Source organism: Otolemur garnettii, unplaced genomic scaffold, assembly GCF_000181295.1.
Source record: "Otolemur garnettii isolate 467f Iridium unplaced genomic scaffold, OtoGar3 scaffold00034, whole genome shotgun sequence".
In the NCBI taxonomy this organism is placed as follows: Eukaryota; Metazoa; Chordata; class Mammalia; order Primates; family Galagidae; genus Otolemur; species Otolemur garnettii.
The window spans coordinates 5,685,277-5,704,080 of record NW_003852429.1 but is presented as its reverse complement, the minus strand read 5'-3'; the positions used below and the strand labels follow the sequence as shown (position 1 = coordinate 5,704,080).

General features: G+C 36.5%; 1 protein-coding gene across 1 annotated transcript in view; it reads left to right on the top strand.

Moving 5' to 3' along the window:
• Positions 1-18,804, top strand: part of UGGT2 (UDP-glucose glycoprotein glucosyltransferase 2) — a 191,992-nt gene that overhangs the window by 25,103 nt on the left and 148,085 nt on the right. The window contains exon 5 of the mRNA XM_003789625.3: positions 17,516-17,690. Within this exon, the coding sequence (XP_003789673.1) occupies positions 17,516-17,690 (175 nt within the window). The remainder of the gene's footprint in view (positions 1-17,515; positions 17,691-18,804) is intronic.

The following is an 18,804-nucleotide window of genomic DNA, read 5'->3' as shown; positions in this document are numbered from 1 at the left end:
AAATCCCTTGTATCTTTGTTTAGTTTCTGTTTAGAGTATCTGTCAGAGGGATGTTAAATTCCTCAGCTAGTATGTTATTAGTGGGTATCATAGTGCTCAGACCAATCAAGGCCTGTTTTATAAATCTGAGATCATTTAAGTTGGGTGCAAAAATACTTAGAATTGAAATGTCCTTTTGTTATATTGTTCCCTTGATCAGTATGAAGTGACCATCTTTTTCTTAATGTTAGTTACTTTAAATCCACTTGTATCTGAAAATAAGGTTGTGATCTCTCCTTTATTCTGATTTCCATTTGCCTGAAATATTGTTTTCCATCCCTTTACCCTGAGTCTTGATTTGCCCTTCAAGGGTCAGTGTTTCCAGGAGACAGCATGTGGATAGCTTGTGCATTTTTATCCAATCAACCAGCCTGTGCCCCTTCAGTGGGGAATTCAAGCCATTGACATGTATTGAAAGAATTGATAAGTGTAGTGGAGTTTTATTTTATTTTGTGAAAGATTATTACTGAGTTTTATCCTTTGCATCATTGTGGAAGCTAGGTTTTGTCCTTTAGTTTCTGGGTGTTTACTTCTCTGGTGGTCCATTGTGGTGGTCAGTGTGGAGAACAGTTCTAAATATTTCCCTGTGGTATATTTCCTCAGTGTTTGCAGATCAGTAAAAGGTTTTAATTCTCCATTGATTTTGAAGCTTAGTTTAGTGCAGCAGTTTTCAACCTGTGGGTTGCAACCCACAGGAACTGCATTAAAGGGTTGTGGCATTAGGAAGGTTGAGAACCACTGGTTTAGTAGGATACAAAATTCTGGGCTAAAAATTGTTTTGTTTAAGAACGTTAATAGCAGATGACCATTCTTTTCTGGCTTAGAAAGTTTAAGCTGAGAAATCCACTGTCACACTGATGGATCTGCCCCTGTAGATTAGTTGGCACTTAACTCCTACTGCTTGGAGAATTTTCTCTTTTGTCTTGACTTTGGACAGAAGATCTATTACAATGTCTTAGAGATGTTCTCTTTGTGTTGAGATGACCCATGGTTCACTATCCCTCTAAAAGGAGTGTTTCCAAATCTTTAGTGAAACATGGGAAATTTTCATTTATGATATACTTCAATAGGACTTCCATTTCTCTGGGAAATTCTTCTCCTCCTTCAGGAATCCCTGTAATTCACATGTTTGAACATTTTGTGAAGTCCCATAATTCTCTGAGTGAGTATTCTGCTTTCTATCTCTTCTTTTCTGCCTCTTTACCTGCCTGTGTTAGTTCAAGAGCTTTTTCCTCTAGCTCTGAGAGTCTTTCTTCTCTATGGTATAATCTGTTATTAATACTTTTCTACTGCATCTTTAAATTCCCTGATGAACTCCTTTAAGTTTTTAAGCTCTGCCATATCCTTTCTATATTCTTCATATCTTTTGTCTATTGTTTTCTTTTTCCACTTTCTTGTCAATTCCCTTTATTGTTTTTGCCTTTGATATTGTAAATTCCCTTTATGTCATTTCCATTAATTCTTTTATTTATTTTTTAATTGTTTGGGATTCATTAAGGGTCCATTCTTCATAGGTGGAATGCTCTGCAGTAGCTACCTCATGATTTGTTGTAGGTATTGCTCTGTTCTGGTTTTTCATGTTGCCAGAAATTTTCTCTTGGTTCCTCCTTATGTGTGTTTTCTTCTTATTCACTTCCTTCTCCTATTTTTTTCTGCTCACTACCTCCTTTGCTTTAAATTTTTCTTGTCTCAGAGCTTAGGTGTTGAAATGGTCTTTCCTAAAAGGACAAAAGGAGGATAAGGAAAAAGAGTAAGAAGGTAAAAAGAAAAGAAAAAGAAAAAGAGAAGCAAATGGAAGGGGGTGTGGAAGGAAAGAATTGATGAAAATGAGAGAGAACAATAAAAAAAGAGAAAGGAACTGACAAGAGAAGTGTTCAGCAAGGTGCTTTAACCACACTCACAACTCTCAGACTTTGGGGAGCCATACAGGGTGGGTCCTTCAAAGTCAGGAGTCCCTTATCAGTCTTGGCAAAAGCAAGACCCCACCTCTGCCAAATACAGAAAAAAATCAGCAGTATGTCACAGTGGGGACCTACCTATACCTTCTCTCTAAAGGCTAAAGCTAGAAAGACAACCAAGGCTGTGAGCTCATGGCCTCCATGAGCCAGACCAATGCTGTGACCCTCCAGTCTTCACAGAAAAGAAAAAATAGATGAAAAGGAAAAATAATAAAAATAGATAAAACTAAAAATATAATTATACAAGATAAAAACAAAAAAATTGTATACCTTAGCTGTCCTATGAAAAATTTATGTGGGAAAGATGATAAAGGTAGAAAAAAGAGAAAGAAGGAATAAAAGACACTTAAAAACCATGACAAAAATAGACAAGCCCTTGCTGTTGAAGAAAGTAAAAATATTAAAAAAAAAAATACAACAAACCAAAAACCACAAAACTACAAGCAACAACAGCAAAGAAAAATGAAGAAAAAAAACTAAGGAAAAAAGTTGAAAAAACCAGAAAATGTGAAAGAGTGTACGTGTGTGTGTGAATGTATGTATAGTATATATTGCTTGGATACCAGGTAGTGCTGTGGTGTTAGGAGATAGAGAATGCATGCTGGTTTTATTGTATATGATGGTGGTTGGAAGCCACTCTGTAGTTGCAGTGGAGACCAGATCCTTTCTTCCTGACTTACTTGCCCTCAGTCAGAGCCTTTTTGCTTCATCATCATTCAGTCCCTATGGGATTGGGGTCCTAAAGCTCTGGCTACATTTCTTAAGAGGCAAACAAGGCCTTCTGACAACAAAGTGGACTTCCTGGGGCATGCAGGGGCCGTTCAGCTCACCCCAAAGATGGTTACTCAAGCTTAGCAAGCACACCAGAGCCAGCCATGCACTAGAACCCTGCAGACTGTTCTGCTCCTACACATGGCCTTCCCACAGTGGCTGCATCCTGCTATTCACCAACACAATGGGAGTACCGCCCCACCCAATGTTTAATCATGGCTACCAGACACAGCTCATGTTTACTCACTGCTCCAGCAAGCAGCTCAGTTCAAAAATCACAAAACTGTAGGGCAGCCCTTTCCTGTCCCTAGTCCTCTGCAAGAGAGGCAGCCACCTGGCCTCTGCCCATACCAGGCACTTGCCTTTTGTGTTGGTCTTCCTCAGTCCTAGGCCTCTTTATTGGCTCTTAAAGTCTCTACTGCTTCACCGTGCCCTGGAGTGATGTTTTTGGGTAGATTCCCCCAGCCAGAGATGACTAAAGTTCTCTTTCTCCTATCTCATTGCAGGTAGTGGATAAGGAGATATCTCTAGTTCACCATCTTACTCTGCCTCCTGTTGTCATATTGTTAATTGTTTTCTAGTTTGTGTTTTAACTAAATTCAATCATGTTGCCATTTGACTTTCTTCTTTCTCTTCCTTATTGTGACTGTGTTATATTTTTGTGTGTTTTTGTAATAGGCAATATTGACCTATTTATAGGTCCATTTGTATGTATATGACCATTTGTATGTTTAAGACTCCTTTGAGCATTTTTCATGGTGCTAGTCTGGCGGTCAATGAGTTACCTCAGTATTTGCTTATCTGGAAGAGACTTTATTTCTCCTTCATTTATGACGCTTATTCTGGCAGAATATAAAATTCATGGTTGATGGATTTTTCTTTCAGCACTTTGAAAATGCCATCCCATTCTCTTATGACCTGAAAGGTTTCTGATGAGAAGTCTTCTATTAATCTAATCTGATTTCCTTTATAGGTGACTAATTGGTTTTCTCTAACTGATTTTAAAATTCTTTGTTTCACTTTGACTTTAGACATTCTGAATATAATATGCCATGGTAAAATCCTTTTTTGTAATCTCTGTTTGCCTAGTGATTGATGAGCCTTTCTGTATTTGGATATGTAACTTTCTGGTTAAACTTGAGGAGTTTCATTGATTATTTCCTTAAGTATATTTTCTAAACTTTTTGATCTCTCTTCTCTCTTAAGAATACTGAGAATTCATAGGTTTGGTCATATTCTGTAGTCTTGCATGTCCCAAAGGCTTTGGTTATTCTTTTTTATTTTTTCCTTATTTTTCTGACTAGATTTTAAAATCTATCTTTGACCTGTCTTTAAGCACCTTATTTTTCTGACTAGATTTTTAAATCTATCTTGACCTGTCTTTAAGCACTGAGGTTCTTTCTTCTGTTTTGAAGCTTTTGAATGTATTTTTTATTTCCTTTAATAATGTTTTCTGTTCCAGAATTTCTGTGTTAGTTTTTTTTTTTTTTAAAGATATTTGTTTCCTTGGTATATTTCTCACTCATACCCTGAATTGATTTTTCTGATTTTTTTTATTGGTTTTTAGATTTCTCTTGTATCTCTGAGCTTTTAAAATCAATATTTTAAATTCTTTATATGACATTTCAAGGAATTCTTTTTGATTGGGATCTGTTATTGGACAACTGTTGTGTTCCTTGGTGATGTCATATTTCCTTGCATTTTCATGTTTCCTGTATCCTGTGTTCTTCCATTGACATCTGTGCATCTGATTTTTCAGTTTTTTGAAATTGCTTTTGTAAAAGAGAATGTTTTTTGTAGAAGTATATATGCTGTTGGTTTAATAGTACACTTTGGCCTTGATTTTGGATACCTATGGTAGTATGATTCTTTGGCAGTATACAGAGTCAGTGGTATCTGTGATTTCCTCAGTGGCTTAGGCTGTCATTATTAGTTGAGGCTCTGGAGTTTTGCTGGGGGCTTAGATTACCATCTGAGGCAGTCTTTTGTCCCCTGTGATAGCAGCAGTGGGCTGAACGTGCCTGTTTTTAGACCCAAGAGCAGTTTACACTGGCACTGGTGTTCATGTATCTTGGAGGGCCAATTAGACCTTCAAGTGACTTTCTGAGAAGCTAGTAGTGGGAGCAGTGATCCAGGCACATGGGCAGGTTCTCAGGCCCTGAGAAGCTGTTATCAGATGGATGATAGCAGTAGCAGTAGCAAAGCAACCCACTAGGACCCAAACAGTCCATGACGGTGTTGCTGGTAGCTGTGATGGGTGGAGAGGCTAGTCTCCAGTTCTGCTATTACCCATAGTAAGGCAGTAGGCATGGTCCTAAGTGTGCATAGAAGAATTTAGTCTTTTGTGTACCTCCCTGGCTACGTTATAGCTTCAGGCAGATCACCTTTGGCCCAATGGTAGAGTGCAACCAAGCCTTAAACTCTCCAAATGTTGCCTTGGGTCTGTGACTAGGCAAGTAGGATGGGCAGGAAGCTGTGGAAAATGCAGTTTGCTAAGGTGTCTGTCTCAACAGCATCCTACAGGAGCTGAAAGCCTTCCCAGGGTTGGGTGGGAACCCCCGTCTACCTTCTCCCTCCTCAGAGCAGGGCAATGGCAACAGTTGATTCTGTAGTTCCACAATATCTAGGTCTTCAGAATGGTGAGCATCTGGAGATGCTCTAGGCTTGGATGCCTTTGGGATTCTGCATGGTTTCCCTTTCTGGAGCAATGTCTCTGTGCAGTCTCTAGGCCAGGGATCTTCAAACTTTTTAAACAGGGGGCCAGTTCACTATCCCTTAGACCATTGGAGAGCTGGACTGCGGGCCCCGGGATGAGTTGGCTGCTAAGCAGGACAGGCAGCAGCAGCAAAAACACCCAGTGGGCGAAATAAATGTCCTAGGTGGGCTGCATGTGGCCTGCAGGCTGTAGTTTGAGGGCGCCTACTCTAGGCAGTTCCCTATATTAGGCCCAAAGCCCACGTGAGTTGAGGAGTTCTCTCATAGCCCAGATTATAAAAGGTTATTTCACAGTGTAAAGCCCTAAGGATTTCTCTGTTACTGTTATCCCATATCCTGGAGCTTCTCCAGCTCTCAACCAGTCCCCAGCTTAGTGAAGTGCCTCAACTCCCCTGCCCCCTTACTTACTTTGGGTGCTTCTCATCCCTTTTCTCATTAATCCTAGCATTCTCTCCTAGACTGACTGTTCAAAATGTAAATGTCTATTTATTATTATGGTTCCTCTTCATGGAGGGTGGTATATACTATCTACCCATAGTGTTTTAATAATTAGTGCTTTATAACATATTCCAGTGTCTGAGAAGTCAATTCCTTTTTCATTGCTGCTGTTTATTCCTCCAAAATTTCTTAGCTCCTTGCGTGTGTTAATGCTTTTAAATTAACATTAGAAACCTCTTCCCCCCCCTCAAACTGTCTCCTCAAAAATGCCTAGTAGGGTTTCACTAAAATTGTGTTAAACTTACTGGCTAATTTCAGAAGAATTTACATGTTTATTATATTGAATCTCTAATCAAATAAAATAGTATGTCTCTTTGTTCATAATTTCTTTTAAAAGCTAAAAAATTAATTGCTATATCAATTTTTTTATCTGTTGAAATGGATACAAAATTTTTCTCATTGGATATACTGATGTATTATAAAATACCTTCTTTGCAGTATTAAAGAAAAGTAATAGTGAATATTTTTACTTTCTTTCAAATTAAGATTACTTTGGTTTTGTTTTAATGGGTTTGTTTTAATAAATGAAATTAGCTATACATTTATTTAAATTTGATGTCACAGCCCACCGCTGCCACCCCTTGTCGGGGCCCAAGACTGGCCAGGTCTTAGGCTCAGCTTAACTAGGTTCCTGATGCAGACTGTTAAGTCACCTTGGTCAAAAACAATTTCTCTTAGGTGCCTGAGGGCTGTCTATTTTAGCAGGAGAGAGAGATTGTCTAAGAGTAAAGCAGTCCTCTTAGAAAGATAGATGCTAGAGAAGAGCTTAGAAAGAGCTCTTCAGCAGAGCTTAATGATCTTCAGCAGAGAGATGCTGTGCTGGCATTCTGCTGGCAGGAGAGGAGACAGAGTCAGAGTAAGCAGGTCCATGATAGAATGCACATGCCTTCTTCTCCAGCCTAATATAAGGCTGATCTCGTGCCTGTCAACACCACAGGTATAGAGACTGCCAGTTCACCAGTGCTCTCATCTCAGGAGCTCTCATGCTTGATAGGAGAGCTAAATTCTTCTCATGTCCTTTTCACCAAGGTGTTCCATTATTGAGCTATACAGGTATTTCTCAGAACTCTCATTCCTCCTAGCCATAGGCTATATGGGCTGCTACATTTCCCCCCTTTTTTATATACAAACAAAATAATTTTTAATGTGGTAAGGGCAGTTCTTCCTATTATCTAGCCCTTTTCTTGCTAGGCAAAAGAATATGATAATTGTCAAAGTTCAGAATTCCAGGTATGAGCTCTTTTAAAGACTAAGCCCAGTTCAGATTTAAACTATTAGCCCCTAGGGAAAACCTGTGGTTGTAATGTTAATTCCTTTAAAGGTCTTTTTAAGCTGTGAAAACAGAGAAAATCTTGGCTGAGAGAATTTACCATTTCTTTAACTGTACAAACTTTCCTTTGATATTTACTTAAAGGACAAACAAAAGATAACGCTTTCCTTGCAATCTTTGCAAGCAAGGATTTTTCTCTCACTATTCCAAAGATTTTGCTACTCACAATCCTAACAAATCCACCCTTCAGAGATCTCAAAAGACTATTACTCGTGGACTAATGGTCCCGCACTTCACAGTTCCTCTCAAAGGCTCTGTTACTCGTGGTCCTTCAGTGGTCCTGCACTTCACAGTTCCTTAGTAGTGGAGTTTTTCCTGCCTTCAAGCTGCTTTTCCAGTGGAATGTTTGCTAATTGATTCCAGACTCTTTTTTCAAATGGAGATCCCTAGCACAAAGGTGATTTAACTCCTAGTTACTCTTCCCTCCCTTTGTCCTCCCTCTAATAATCTTCCAAAGATGCTTCACTTGCTTCAGAGTGTCCCTTTCCCCTTTGGTCCATGTCCAGGCTCTTTAGCTGGACCTGCTTATAGTACACAGACACTAATGAGAGATGCATTACCCCTTCACCATGCAGGATAACCAAATATTCCACAAACATATTTAATCTAGTTATTCTCCATTGTCATCCATTGGTTTGGTTTAATTTCCTCAGTTTTGCACTGAGGCACCACAGGTCTAACCAAGCCGGCAGAGTGCTCCCATGGCATAGAATTGAATTTACTGTTTTTCTAAGAATAGTTTGAAATGAAAATATTAAAGAAACTATGTTTTAACTTCTTTACCAGTGAGTCCTGATTCTGGACCAACTAATAATTTCCCTACAATAAAGGTGTTCCATCTTTATCAAATTGAGAACAGCATTTGTTTGCCCAATGGAAGCCTTTTTTACACTTGGGAGATACACCTGGAGGTTTACATGCTCTTTGTTAATTTTCTTTAGTATTCACCGTTCTTTTCCCTTTTAAATACTTTTCTCTTATGGCCTACCCTCCCACATTTATGGCATCTGATGTTAACTGGGGTATTTACCCTCTGATCTTCCAGCTGCCCAATTTGAGTTGTCATGTCAATATAGCATTTATCAGCTTCAGCTGTAAGATTATCTGATCTCTCAGCTGTTTTATGTCAGTTGCCATGATCTGATTTTTAAGCTGTTCTGTCTGATATTTCAACTGTTGCATCTCATTTGCCATGATTGTTCTCTACTGGCTTTTTCTTTTGGCCTTCTCCTTTTTACAATCTTTCCTTTTCAATTCTTAGAACCTTTGGTTGCCTTAAAGGGACAGGAGCTCTTTAGCTGTTCCTTTTTACTCTGGAGTCTTAGCTTTTTTATAAAACTTCACTTCCTCTATTTCTTCACCAGCCCCCTTAATCTACCTCAATTCCTTTCTTTTAAACAGAACTCTTAACTGCCAAAAAAGGGATTCAGGTGTTGGTTTCTCAAAAGCTACTTCCTGTGGGCAATTGGCAAAGATATAGGGAAGGCAGAAGTTCTCTTCCCTAACTTAAGAACCTCTTGCAACCTATTCCCAAACTTTTCTCTTTGCTATTTTACCGAAGGCTTTTCTCACCCCTGAGGCTAAAGGCTTGTTTACTAAAGGTTCTTATCTCCTAGTTCTGTCTTCTCTTTCCCTCTTGTCTAAAGGCTTTTTTCTGCTTTTTTCTCCAGCTACTTCACAGAAGAGGCTAAAGGCTTTTATCAGTTTTTTTTCCCCACAGAAGAGGTAATTAGAATTTGGAAAGAGAAAATGTAGGAAAGAAGAGGAAAAACCAAATGAGAAAGGCCTGTTGTTGGCTGTCTTTTCTTAGATAATTCTTTTCCCTCTAAATATTTCTATTTCTCTTCTCTCTCTTTTTCTTATTTGCTAAAGCTTATTTCCCTCTCGGTTAGCATTCACTGAATCCTGCCAACTACGCCATTTGTCACAGCCCACCACTGCCACCCCTTGTCAGGGCCCAGGACTGGCCAGGTCTCTGGCCCAGCTTAACTAAGTTCTGGACACAGACTGCTAAGCTACCTTGGTCAGAAACAATTTCTCTTAGGTGCCTGAGGGCTTTAGCAGGAGAAAGAGAGCTTCTTAGAGAAAGTAAAGCAGTCTTCTTAGAAAGATAGATGTTAGTCTATAGCAGAGCTTAATGATCTTCAGCAGAAAGATGCCATGCTGGCCTTCTGCAGGCAGGAGAGGAGACAGAGTCAGAGTGAGTCCATGATAGAATGCACGTACTCCCGACTGCCTTCTCCTCCAGCCTAATATAAGGTTGATCTCGTGCCTCTCAACACCACACGTGTAGAGACTGCCAATTCACCAATGCTCTCATCTCGTGAGCTCTCATGCTTGGTAAGGGAGCTAAATTCCTCTCCATGCCTTTTTCACCAAGGTGTTTCATTATTGAGCTATACAGGTATTTCTTGTAACTCTCAATCCTCCTAGCCATAGGCTATACGGGCTGCTACAATTTGACATCTTGAATTTTTTAACAGAATCATTTTAGCTTCATATAGAGAATTGGGTAGCCACATTATTCTTACTCTGGATGAGTTAATACAGAATAAGAATTATCTATTTCTTTATCGCATTAAGAGACTGACTATAAAATTGTCGGCGCTAATGTACTTTTTCTTTTTCTAATGCATTTTTAATAAAAATTTTTTATAATATTTAATATTTATTCTATTGTCATTAATTTCTGATGTCAAATTTTATAATTTTAATAGAAATTAGTTTATCTTGAAGATTATAAACTATTAACCTCAAGCTATTGGGAAAGACAACCTTCACCATGAGCCCCTTGAGTCCTTGCATGTTCTTTCGTGGTCTGACCAGTGAAAACTACAAGGCCCTACCAGTTCTTTACCTGGGCCATTTCTCAGGGTTGTGTTTGCAGCAAGCACCCTTGAAGAATGAGATGATGCTTCCCTTTGGGGATGAGATAGGAATAACAGGCATGTTTTAGTGTTTGCTATAAAACAACGGTTTCCCAAGCCCAGTGTTCCTCAGTTGAAACACATACCCACTGTTAGTGTAGTGTCCATCTCAGTCCATATTTTGTCACCTCCTTTGGGACTTGGGGAGCAAGTATAATGCTCATGCTCCTTGCTGTGCTGTGAGCAATAATGTCCTTTGTCTTTGACTCCAGAGTCTTACGTCTTCTGTCAGAATCCATGAAATAGCAAAAGGCTAACTTAGTAGTTTGTAAATCAATCAAGTAAAATCAAACCTTACTTTTTTTTGTAGTTCTTGATAGTTTTGGAGACTGTCAAAGACAGATGGTGACAGACATATAGCGTTCTGGAAGAGGTAGAACAAGGGAACCATGGCTTGAGGAGAAAAAGTGTCAAAACTTAATTTCTTCCCCATTGTCTACCACCTACCTTTTTGTCCTTGTGCCTGTGTGTGTGATAGCAGTCTCCTTATAGCTGTGCTATAACTGCTGACATGTACTCTTTGATCTGTGTTCCTAAAAGAAAGGACACTGAAACTAGAATGGCCTGATTAAATGCCTATTTTTTTTTTTTTTTTTGGCTCCCACATCTGAACACATAATGGGTATTTGTATTTTACATGCTTATACTCTGTGAATGCGAGTGAAGCCCAGATGGAGACTCACTGAAGGACTACCACATGGACTATTACTCCCAGGTGGTCCATCAGAAACAACAAAGAATCCCAACAGAAGAAATGACAATCAAAACTTTAGTTACAGATTTCATGGCTGCTGAACTACTCAGAGAGGCTATTTCCAATACAATAATGTCATCTGCCTGAGTGAGACACCAATTACACCCCTCTTCACAATGAGCAGCTCTTAAGACGCTGCTAGGTTCTTACTGAACCCGAATGCCTGACCTATGGAGGCCTTGTGACTCTGCCATCTAACATTTACATTTTGGTATAGATCAAGTATGACTCAATGCCTGGAAAGGTATAAAAGACCCAGTAATTCTCTGTTTGGTCAAATGTACGTTCAAAAGCACAGCTGTTTGGCCCTAGCATGATCTCAAGTATCCGTGAAAATGTGGCAGCTAACCTTGTTGTGGCAAACTAAATGCCCCTTTCTAGTATCTGAAGTAAAGTCACTGGCTCAGTGGGTTCCTCAGTTTACAATGGTTCCCTAAATGCCTGGGCCAGGTTACTGACATGTTCAAGCTAAGTTAAAAGCTGGTGGTATCTCTTTAGGCTGCTTCTGCTTACCATTCAGCCAAATACAAACTTTGTAAATCCAAAAGCTGTGACATAGTCATTCTACCCTCTGGGCAGAACTCAAGGCCTTCATCTTCTCCCTTTGATGAAACTTGCTACATTTACAGTGACTCTTGAGCTGTTGCCAGTGCCTATCTGTCTGGTCTGCTACTTGGGAAACTGACAGATGGAAAGTACCTCACTTTGGGGTTATACACTGTGAAAATAAATCATAGCTGCCCATTTGAAAGTCTGGTTTACTTCTAACATTAGAAGGCACACATTCCAGGCCTATTCCCTGATGAGTCTGAATGGAGACAAGCTGATTATCAAGACTGTAGCACCCCGATTACTTCCATTGCTATCTGGATCCATCATTGCATAGAAAATGGAAGGACATCACCATTATAGACTGGCAGCACAATAAAAAACTAAATGTTTCTGATATAAAAGCTACCATAGAAATATCTGGTTTGTGACTGTTGCCTAGAGGTGATCTTTTTGTTCTATAGTGAATGAGACCACATTGGGACTCTACCCACTTCTGGAAAATTGACTATTTGAGACCTTTGACTTCACTCTTAGTGTTGCCATTGGTACTTTGTTGCTATTGATAACTTTTTTAGGATACATTTACTATTTAAGTCAAGTCAGTTAATTCTTGCCACACCACTGTGGTCCATGAAACTAAACTGTTAAATATTTCTGGCTCTCGAGATCATCTACAATGTGATAGTTAATGCACATTGTTTCATTAAAGCCATGAACACTAGGTCAGTAGTCAAAAGTATTCAGTGGACAGTGCATGTTGTCTGCTATCCACAAATATCTGGTTTTGTGAAGACTGCAATGGTCTTCCTAAAAATAAATTTTGAAAGATTTGACTCCACCTTTCTCAACTCCTCCTGATCCATATGCCTTAGAAGGGCAATTAAATCTCGAAAGTCACCATCCTCAAGAAAGATTTCATCTCTTGGCCATCTCCTATGAAAATGATCAGGAAGAAAGAGGTAGGAAGTTATGTAGACCTATTTTGAAAATTCAGGATTCCACATTGACCATTGTTGGCCATCCTGATGGATCTTTTTTCCTCCCAACAGCCAACTCAGAATCAACCTGAGTATTTTGGTATACCTGGTATTTTGGTATAGCCTTCATACAGTAGCTCGCTAAAAGGAGGCTTGTGAAATTCAAACTTTAATTTTGGTCCAGTTTCCCTGCATTGTATTGCTACAAAGACAGATCCTAGATCATTGAAGTGACCATTGCTCACCAAATCTTCTTACAGTGGCCAAGAGGGGAGACATAATGAATGGATCTTACCAAGTTTTGAACACATTAACTGCCATGCCAGCTGTATTTAACTCATGCTAGTTTTGAGCCTAGGGCCTCATGAAGCTCTGAAAGCTGCTCATGAAGCAGTGAAAGTCCTGCTTGTTGTTTTTGCTGTAAATCTGCACATCTCTCCCATCTCCTGTCACCCTGCTCCAGCTGGCCTGCTCAGGTGTGCCGTATGTGTTGGACTGTGTTCTCTGGTTATCATAACTTCCCATTGTGCATTTCACCTTGATTGTTTGCCTGGTGGCTCTTTGAACAAAATTGATAAGAAAGTATGCATACCACTGCCTGTACAGAATTCCTGTGAGGCACATCTTGCTTCAGCCCAAACCCATACAAATATACTAATGCTCCTGCTGCCTGCTATGCTACAAGTAGTTCTTTGTTTCTGACCCAGGAGTCTTCTCTGTCTTCCAGAGCCCATGAAACAGTAAAAAGCTAACTTGCTAGCTTGTAAGAAGGGTAAAATAGTTCTGCAGGCTGACAGAAATCCTCTCTCTCTCTCTCTCTCTCTCTATATATATATATATATACATATCTAGGATAAGGTTAGTACTTTTTTTCCTTTTATGAGCCTTAGGCATGTATCCTTGGTTTATGATACCTTACCTATATAGGTCAATAGTGTTTTTTCTTATTTGAGTACATAATGTATTTCTACATGTATTTTTAGTAATGTAAGTATTTTAATTTTTTTCTTTCTCTGTGGGTATGTTTCTCATTCCTAAATTTTCTTCAGTTTTATTTAAGGTTAGATTTATATCTTTTTTTAAAAAGAATTTAGTGATTTATTCTGATTTTTTGGTTCTAATTTATTTTTATAATAATTTTATTTTCTTCTGCCTTTTTTCTTTTTTTTCAATCATAACATGTTCCAATAATCAGAGTTGCTTTTCTTTACTATATACTATTTTCATTGCCCCAATTTCCTATGATGCTTATTTCTTAATAGTAGTTTTTTTCTTGGAAAGGGAGGGATAGGAAAAAATTATACTCATTTATGATGGTGATGATTGCTGTCACTTTCTCTCAGATTTGTAACTTATATTTTAGAAACATATCTATGAAGTTTGTGGGTGGATCCATCCATGGATCTTTGAATCATGAAACAGGAAGTAAGAGAGAGATGAAGAATCATTCTACCATTCTTTTTGTCTAGCATGTTACTCTGTTTTAAATGAAAGGTAGACTATCAGTTATAATTCTAAGTTGACTGACATCAATTTTATAGTTAATAGATTTTGCTCCAAATTTAATAATTTTCAGCTTTATAAAGAATTTTTGTCTTTCTATGCATTTTTGTAAGTATTTTTGGAGATACCATAAAATTTATGTCAGGGACTGACCATTCTCCAAATGCCATTTCACTTTAGCATGACCCTCTTTATTGTGTCATAAAACTTTAGTTCAAAATGAAAAAGTATGCTAAGTCCTATATGGTCATCATAAAGGAATTTAAATACTATAGAAAAATGCAAACCAGGAAGGGAAAATGACTCTCAATTCTGTTAATATTTTAGTATATTCTTTCCTTTTTTAATGCATACGTACATATGTAAATAGATTCTTTTTTTAACTAACATGGGTTTATACTGGAACAAATGGTAGAAAAAATGTTTTAAAATCTTCCCTCCTAAATTATATATCATTACATGTAAATAAGTTAAAACATAGGCATGCTTTGTCATTGTGGAGCAGGATCCATATATGTTGTTGTTCATTGTATTTCCACCTGACCTGTAGTAGATACTTAAAAATATTGTTGAATGAATGATACCATAATGAGACAAGTAAGTACGTTTTATTATCTCTCTCCTCATGGTGGACATATAGGTAGTTTAGTTAGCTTCCTTTTTTTTTTTTTTTTTTTTAGTTATCGTCTTTTATTAACAATATTGAGTTGTACTTCCCTATGAATACATCTTTGTACAGTTATCTTAAGTATTTTCTTAGATAAATTTCTAGAACTAGAATCACTAGTTAGTACATGTATACATTTAAAATTAGTACTCTACTTCAAAATTGTTCTTCAAAATGCTGAAGTTTTGTACTCCATTACTAACATTTTAACCAATACTAATTTGTATTATACCATTTTCTTCTGTAAAAAGTCAGTTCAATAAATGAAAATTGCTATTTTTAGATGTAATCTACTGAATTATTAAAGATTGTTTTCCTCTCATGTCGTCTTCTTTTAGTATAATTTTTCTGCCTATGATATATCCAAACAGTTCCTTAATCATAAAACAAACTTTGAAAGATATATGTCTATGGATATGAGGAAGGAAGCTTCTATCACAGATTCATGAACAAGGGGTAGAGAGCTCTTGCCTTTGTCTCTGGAAAATCTATTACACTTCTAATTTTTCCTTTTATATTTAGTGTCAGGATTTATCTACTAGCATTGTTTCGTTAGCAGCCTTTCCAATTTTCAGTGATAGTAAATTCTGTAAAGAAAGACTCTCAGGTTAATATTAAAATGTATGATACCCTATATATTAAAGATATTCCTCTAATATTTAATAAAATCAGTATTTAATGGTAATGCACCTGATAAATCCATGGCATTTGAGTCCTAATATTTCAGTTAAAATTTATGAGGATGATTTTAAAAGTTTCATCCAATTTAAGAATCTTTTTCACTTCTCTTTTTAAAATGTGAAGTATGATCTTTTTTTAGCATTTCTTAATAGCATCCTATGAATAATGGCAACATTTAGTTCTGTTGTCTTGCACATTCGTCTCTTCATCTGTTGCAAAAGAAATTAATAGCACAGTGAAATCCTATTTAGGGTTGTTAAAATTCTATTTGTTTTGTGCTTCAAATATCCAGACACTGACAGTAATATTTTTAAAACTACATCTTGTGTTAAATAGGAATAATTAAAGAAAAGTAGATGAATGTATAAAGGTTTTATATTTTAATAAAAAGTTGAATAAAAAACAAAAGCATGTATATACTGTAAGAGCCAAGCTATAATCTACTGTAAGTTATTTGAATAATACAATTTTACAAATTAGAAATAAACACAGTACTCTATATTAATAGTAATAGTGGATGTTTGTGAAGATAGTGGAAATCTCTCAAATTCTTCTGTTCATAATTCTATTACTTTGTTGATTTTAAAGTAAGTTAAGTCAGTAATATTAAGCCATTCTTCACATAAAAATGTATTTCCATTGGCAAGCCTTCGCCTGTAATATTAAGCAAAACAGAAATTTAATTTTCTCTTTTAGAAAATATAATCTGCACATGTACAAGTTATCAGCCATATCAGAAAACTGAATATATAATTACCTTAATGACCATAATTTTTTACAGAAACTACGTCTCTTAAAAACTATCATAAATATTAAAGGAATGTTTCTATATAGCATGGTACAACATAGTGGTTGTCATCAAAAGTTTTTATTTCTATTTAGCTCAGATAAGCAATGGAATATTATTTTTTTATTTCTTGACCAAAGCAGTCATTTTCCATTTTAATTTTCAGTTTTGAGAATTTTAATTCTTACTATGAATAGGTTAATATTTTAGCAACCGTGGAGGAATTACAAAAAAGTATCTTTTTTGCCCTACAAAATAATTTTCTTTATGTAGAAATCACTATAATAAACATAATATATGGTATAAACATGCTGTGTTTGCATATGTTAGGTAAAGTCCAAGTTGTAGTTGAGCCCTTCACCAGGAGATGTGCCATATACTCTGTGCCCATTAAGTGATGACACACCAAACCCCCTCCAATTGCCCCATCCCCTTCCTCCCCACAATGCTATGAAATTTGGTAAAGTGATGAGTTAATAAGTCAGTGGTACTCAACCTTCCTAATGTCATGACCCTTTAATACAGTTCCTCATGTTGTGGTGACCCCGAACCATAAAATTATTTTTGTTGATACTTCATAACTGTAATTTTGCTTTTGTTATGAATTGTAATATAAATATCTGATATGCAGGATGTCTTTTCATTGTTACAAGGAGGTCGCAACCCCAGGTTGAGAACCACTATAGTAAGTGAAAGAGAATTCTCTACAGAGCTAGTCTATGAAACCTGAGGGAGTCAATAGAAAGTGACAAACTTCAGTATGTTCAAGAACTTGTATTAATTTTGAATTTCTTTCTTTGAATTCCTTCTTTCCTTCCTGTTAAATAAGATGATGTTGGTTAAATTCTGTTTATAATAGGGCTAAACCATAGGACTCCTGGTTTCTTTGATTATATTGGAGGATCGTAACCTCCAGTATACCTGCATTACCTAAGTTGTATACCTTTCATCGGGTAGTGATTCTGCTTTTTCTTTTAATATTTGGAGCTTGTTTTCAGGAAATAAGAGCTATAAAGAAAAGAAAAATTATATCCTTCTAATTAAAGAAAATATAACTTTCGTTTCATTAAAATTATGTAGCCATTCAATGTTCTTATTTAAAGATAATGAACCTTTTTGGAAAATATTTTTAATATTATGGGTTAACCAAATTCTTTTGTTCCTTTTCTGTCATATAGTAAAAGTTACATGCACAAACTCACCACAGGAAATTTTAAGGTTTTTTTTTTTCTGTGATTCTATATATTGTAAATTGTTTGATAAGTAGAAATTATAAAGTGTCATGATGTATTTTGGATATGCTGTTGACTTTCAATTCTTTTAAAACTTTGTGTTTTTTTTTTTTTTTAATTTTAGGCCCAGGCCTTATCTGTTTAAAGAAGATCATAAATTTCCTACAAACAAAGAGAACATACCAGTGATTATTCTCTATGCAGAAATGGGTACCAGAGCATTTAGTGCATTTCACAAAGTATTGTCTGAAAAAGCACAAAATGGGGAAATTCTGTATGTTTTTCGCCATTATATTCAGGTACATACTTGGTTTTTTACCAAGATTATTTTGCCTGTAGAAAAAAAAATTATGACAATTTCTTACTAGATTTACATAATAGTTATTTAAGATCTTTCTTAACATAACAAATATGAATTTTATGTGAAAAAATATATTGGGATTTTTGTCTGTTCTGGGGATATTATGTTTATAATTCTTTAATTCCTTATGACTATGATTTCCAACCCTGGGTCTGTGGCCTGTTTGGACCTGGGAGAAAGGCTGTTGGAATGGCAAAGAGTTATATGAAAGTTATACTCTAACTAAAATACAGTAACAGATGGCTGGACACAGTGGCTCACACCTGGAACTCCCAGAACTTTTGGAGGCCAAGGCTTATTATGCCATAGTCATAAGAGAGAGTTTTGCTGCTCTAAATCTTAACTATTATTTGTCAGTGTCAGTTTTTGGATTGTAGTCATTCCAGTAGGTATGCACTGGTGTCTTATTCTGGTTTAAATTTGCATTCCCCAATGACTAATAAAGTTGAATAACTTTAGGGGAGTTTTTTTTTTTTTGCCATCTGTATATTTTTGGTGAACTGTCTATTTCTTAGTTGAGTTTTAAGAATTCTTTGTATGTTCTAGATACAAGTCATTTGTCATATATGTGATTTGCAAACATATTCTACCAGTTTGTGGATCATCTTCTTTTTTTGCAGAGCAAAGTTTTTAATTTTGGTAAAGTCAATTTCATCAACTTTTTTGTTTTATGGATTATGTTTCTATTTTTGTCTAAGAAATCACCATTCTCAAGATCATGCAGATTTTCTTGTAGAATTTTATAAGGTTGTGTTTTACTTTTAGGTTTATGATCCATTTGAGTTAATTTTTGTGTAACTTTTGAGTTGTCTGATGAGGTTTCTTTCTGCATATGAATGTCCAGTTGTTTTAACAGCATTTGTTTAAAACACTATCCTCCTTTAAATTTCCTTTATACCCTTGTAAAATATAATTGACTTTATTTGTGTGGATCAATTTTGGACTCTCCTTTTCTATGCTGGTTATCTGTATGTCTGTTCTTAACATCAATACCACACTGTTTAATTACTATAATTTCATAAGCCTTGAGATCAAGTCACATGAGTCCTCCA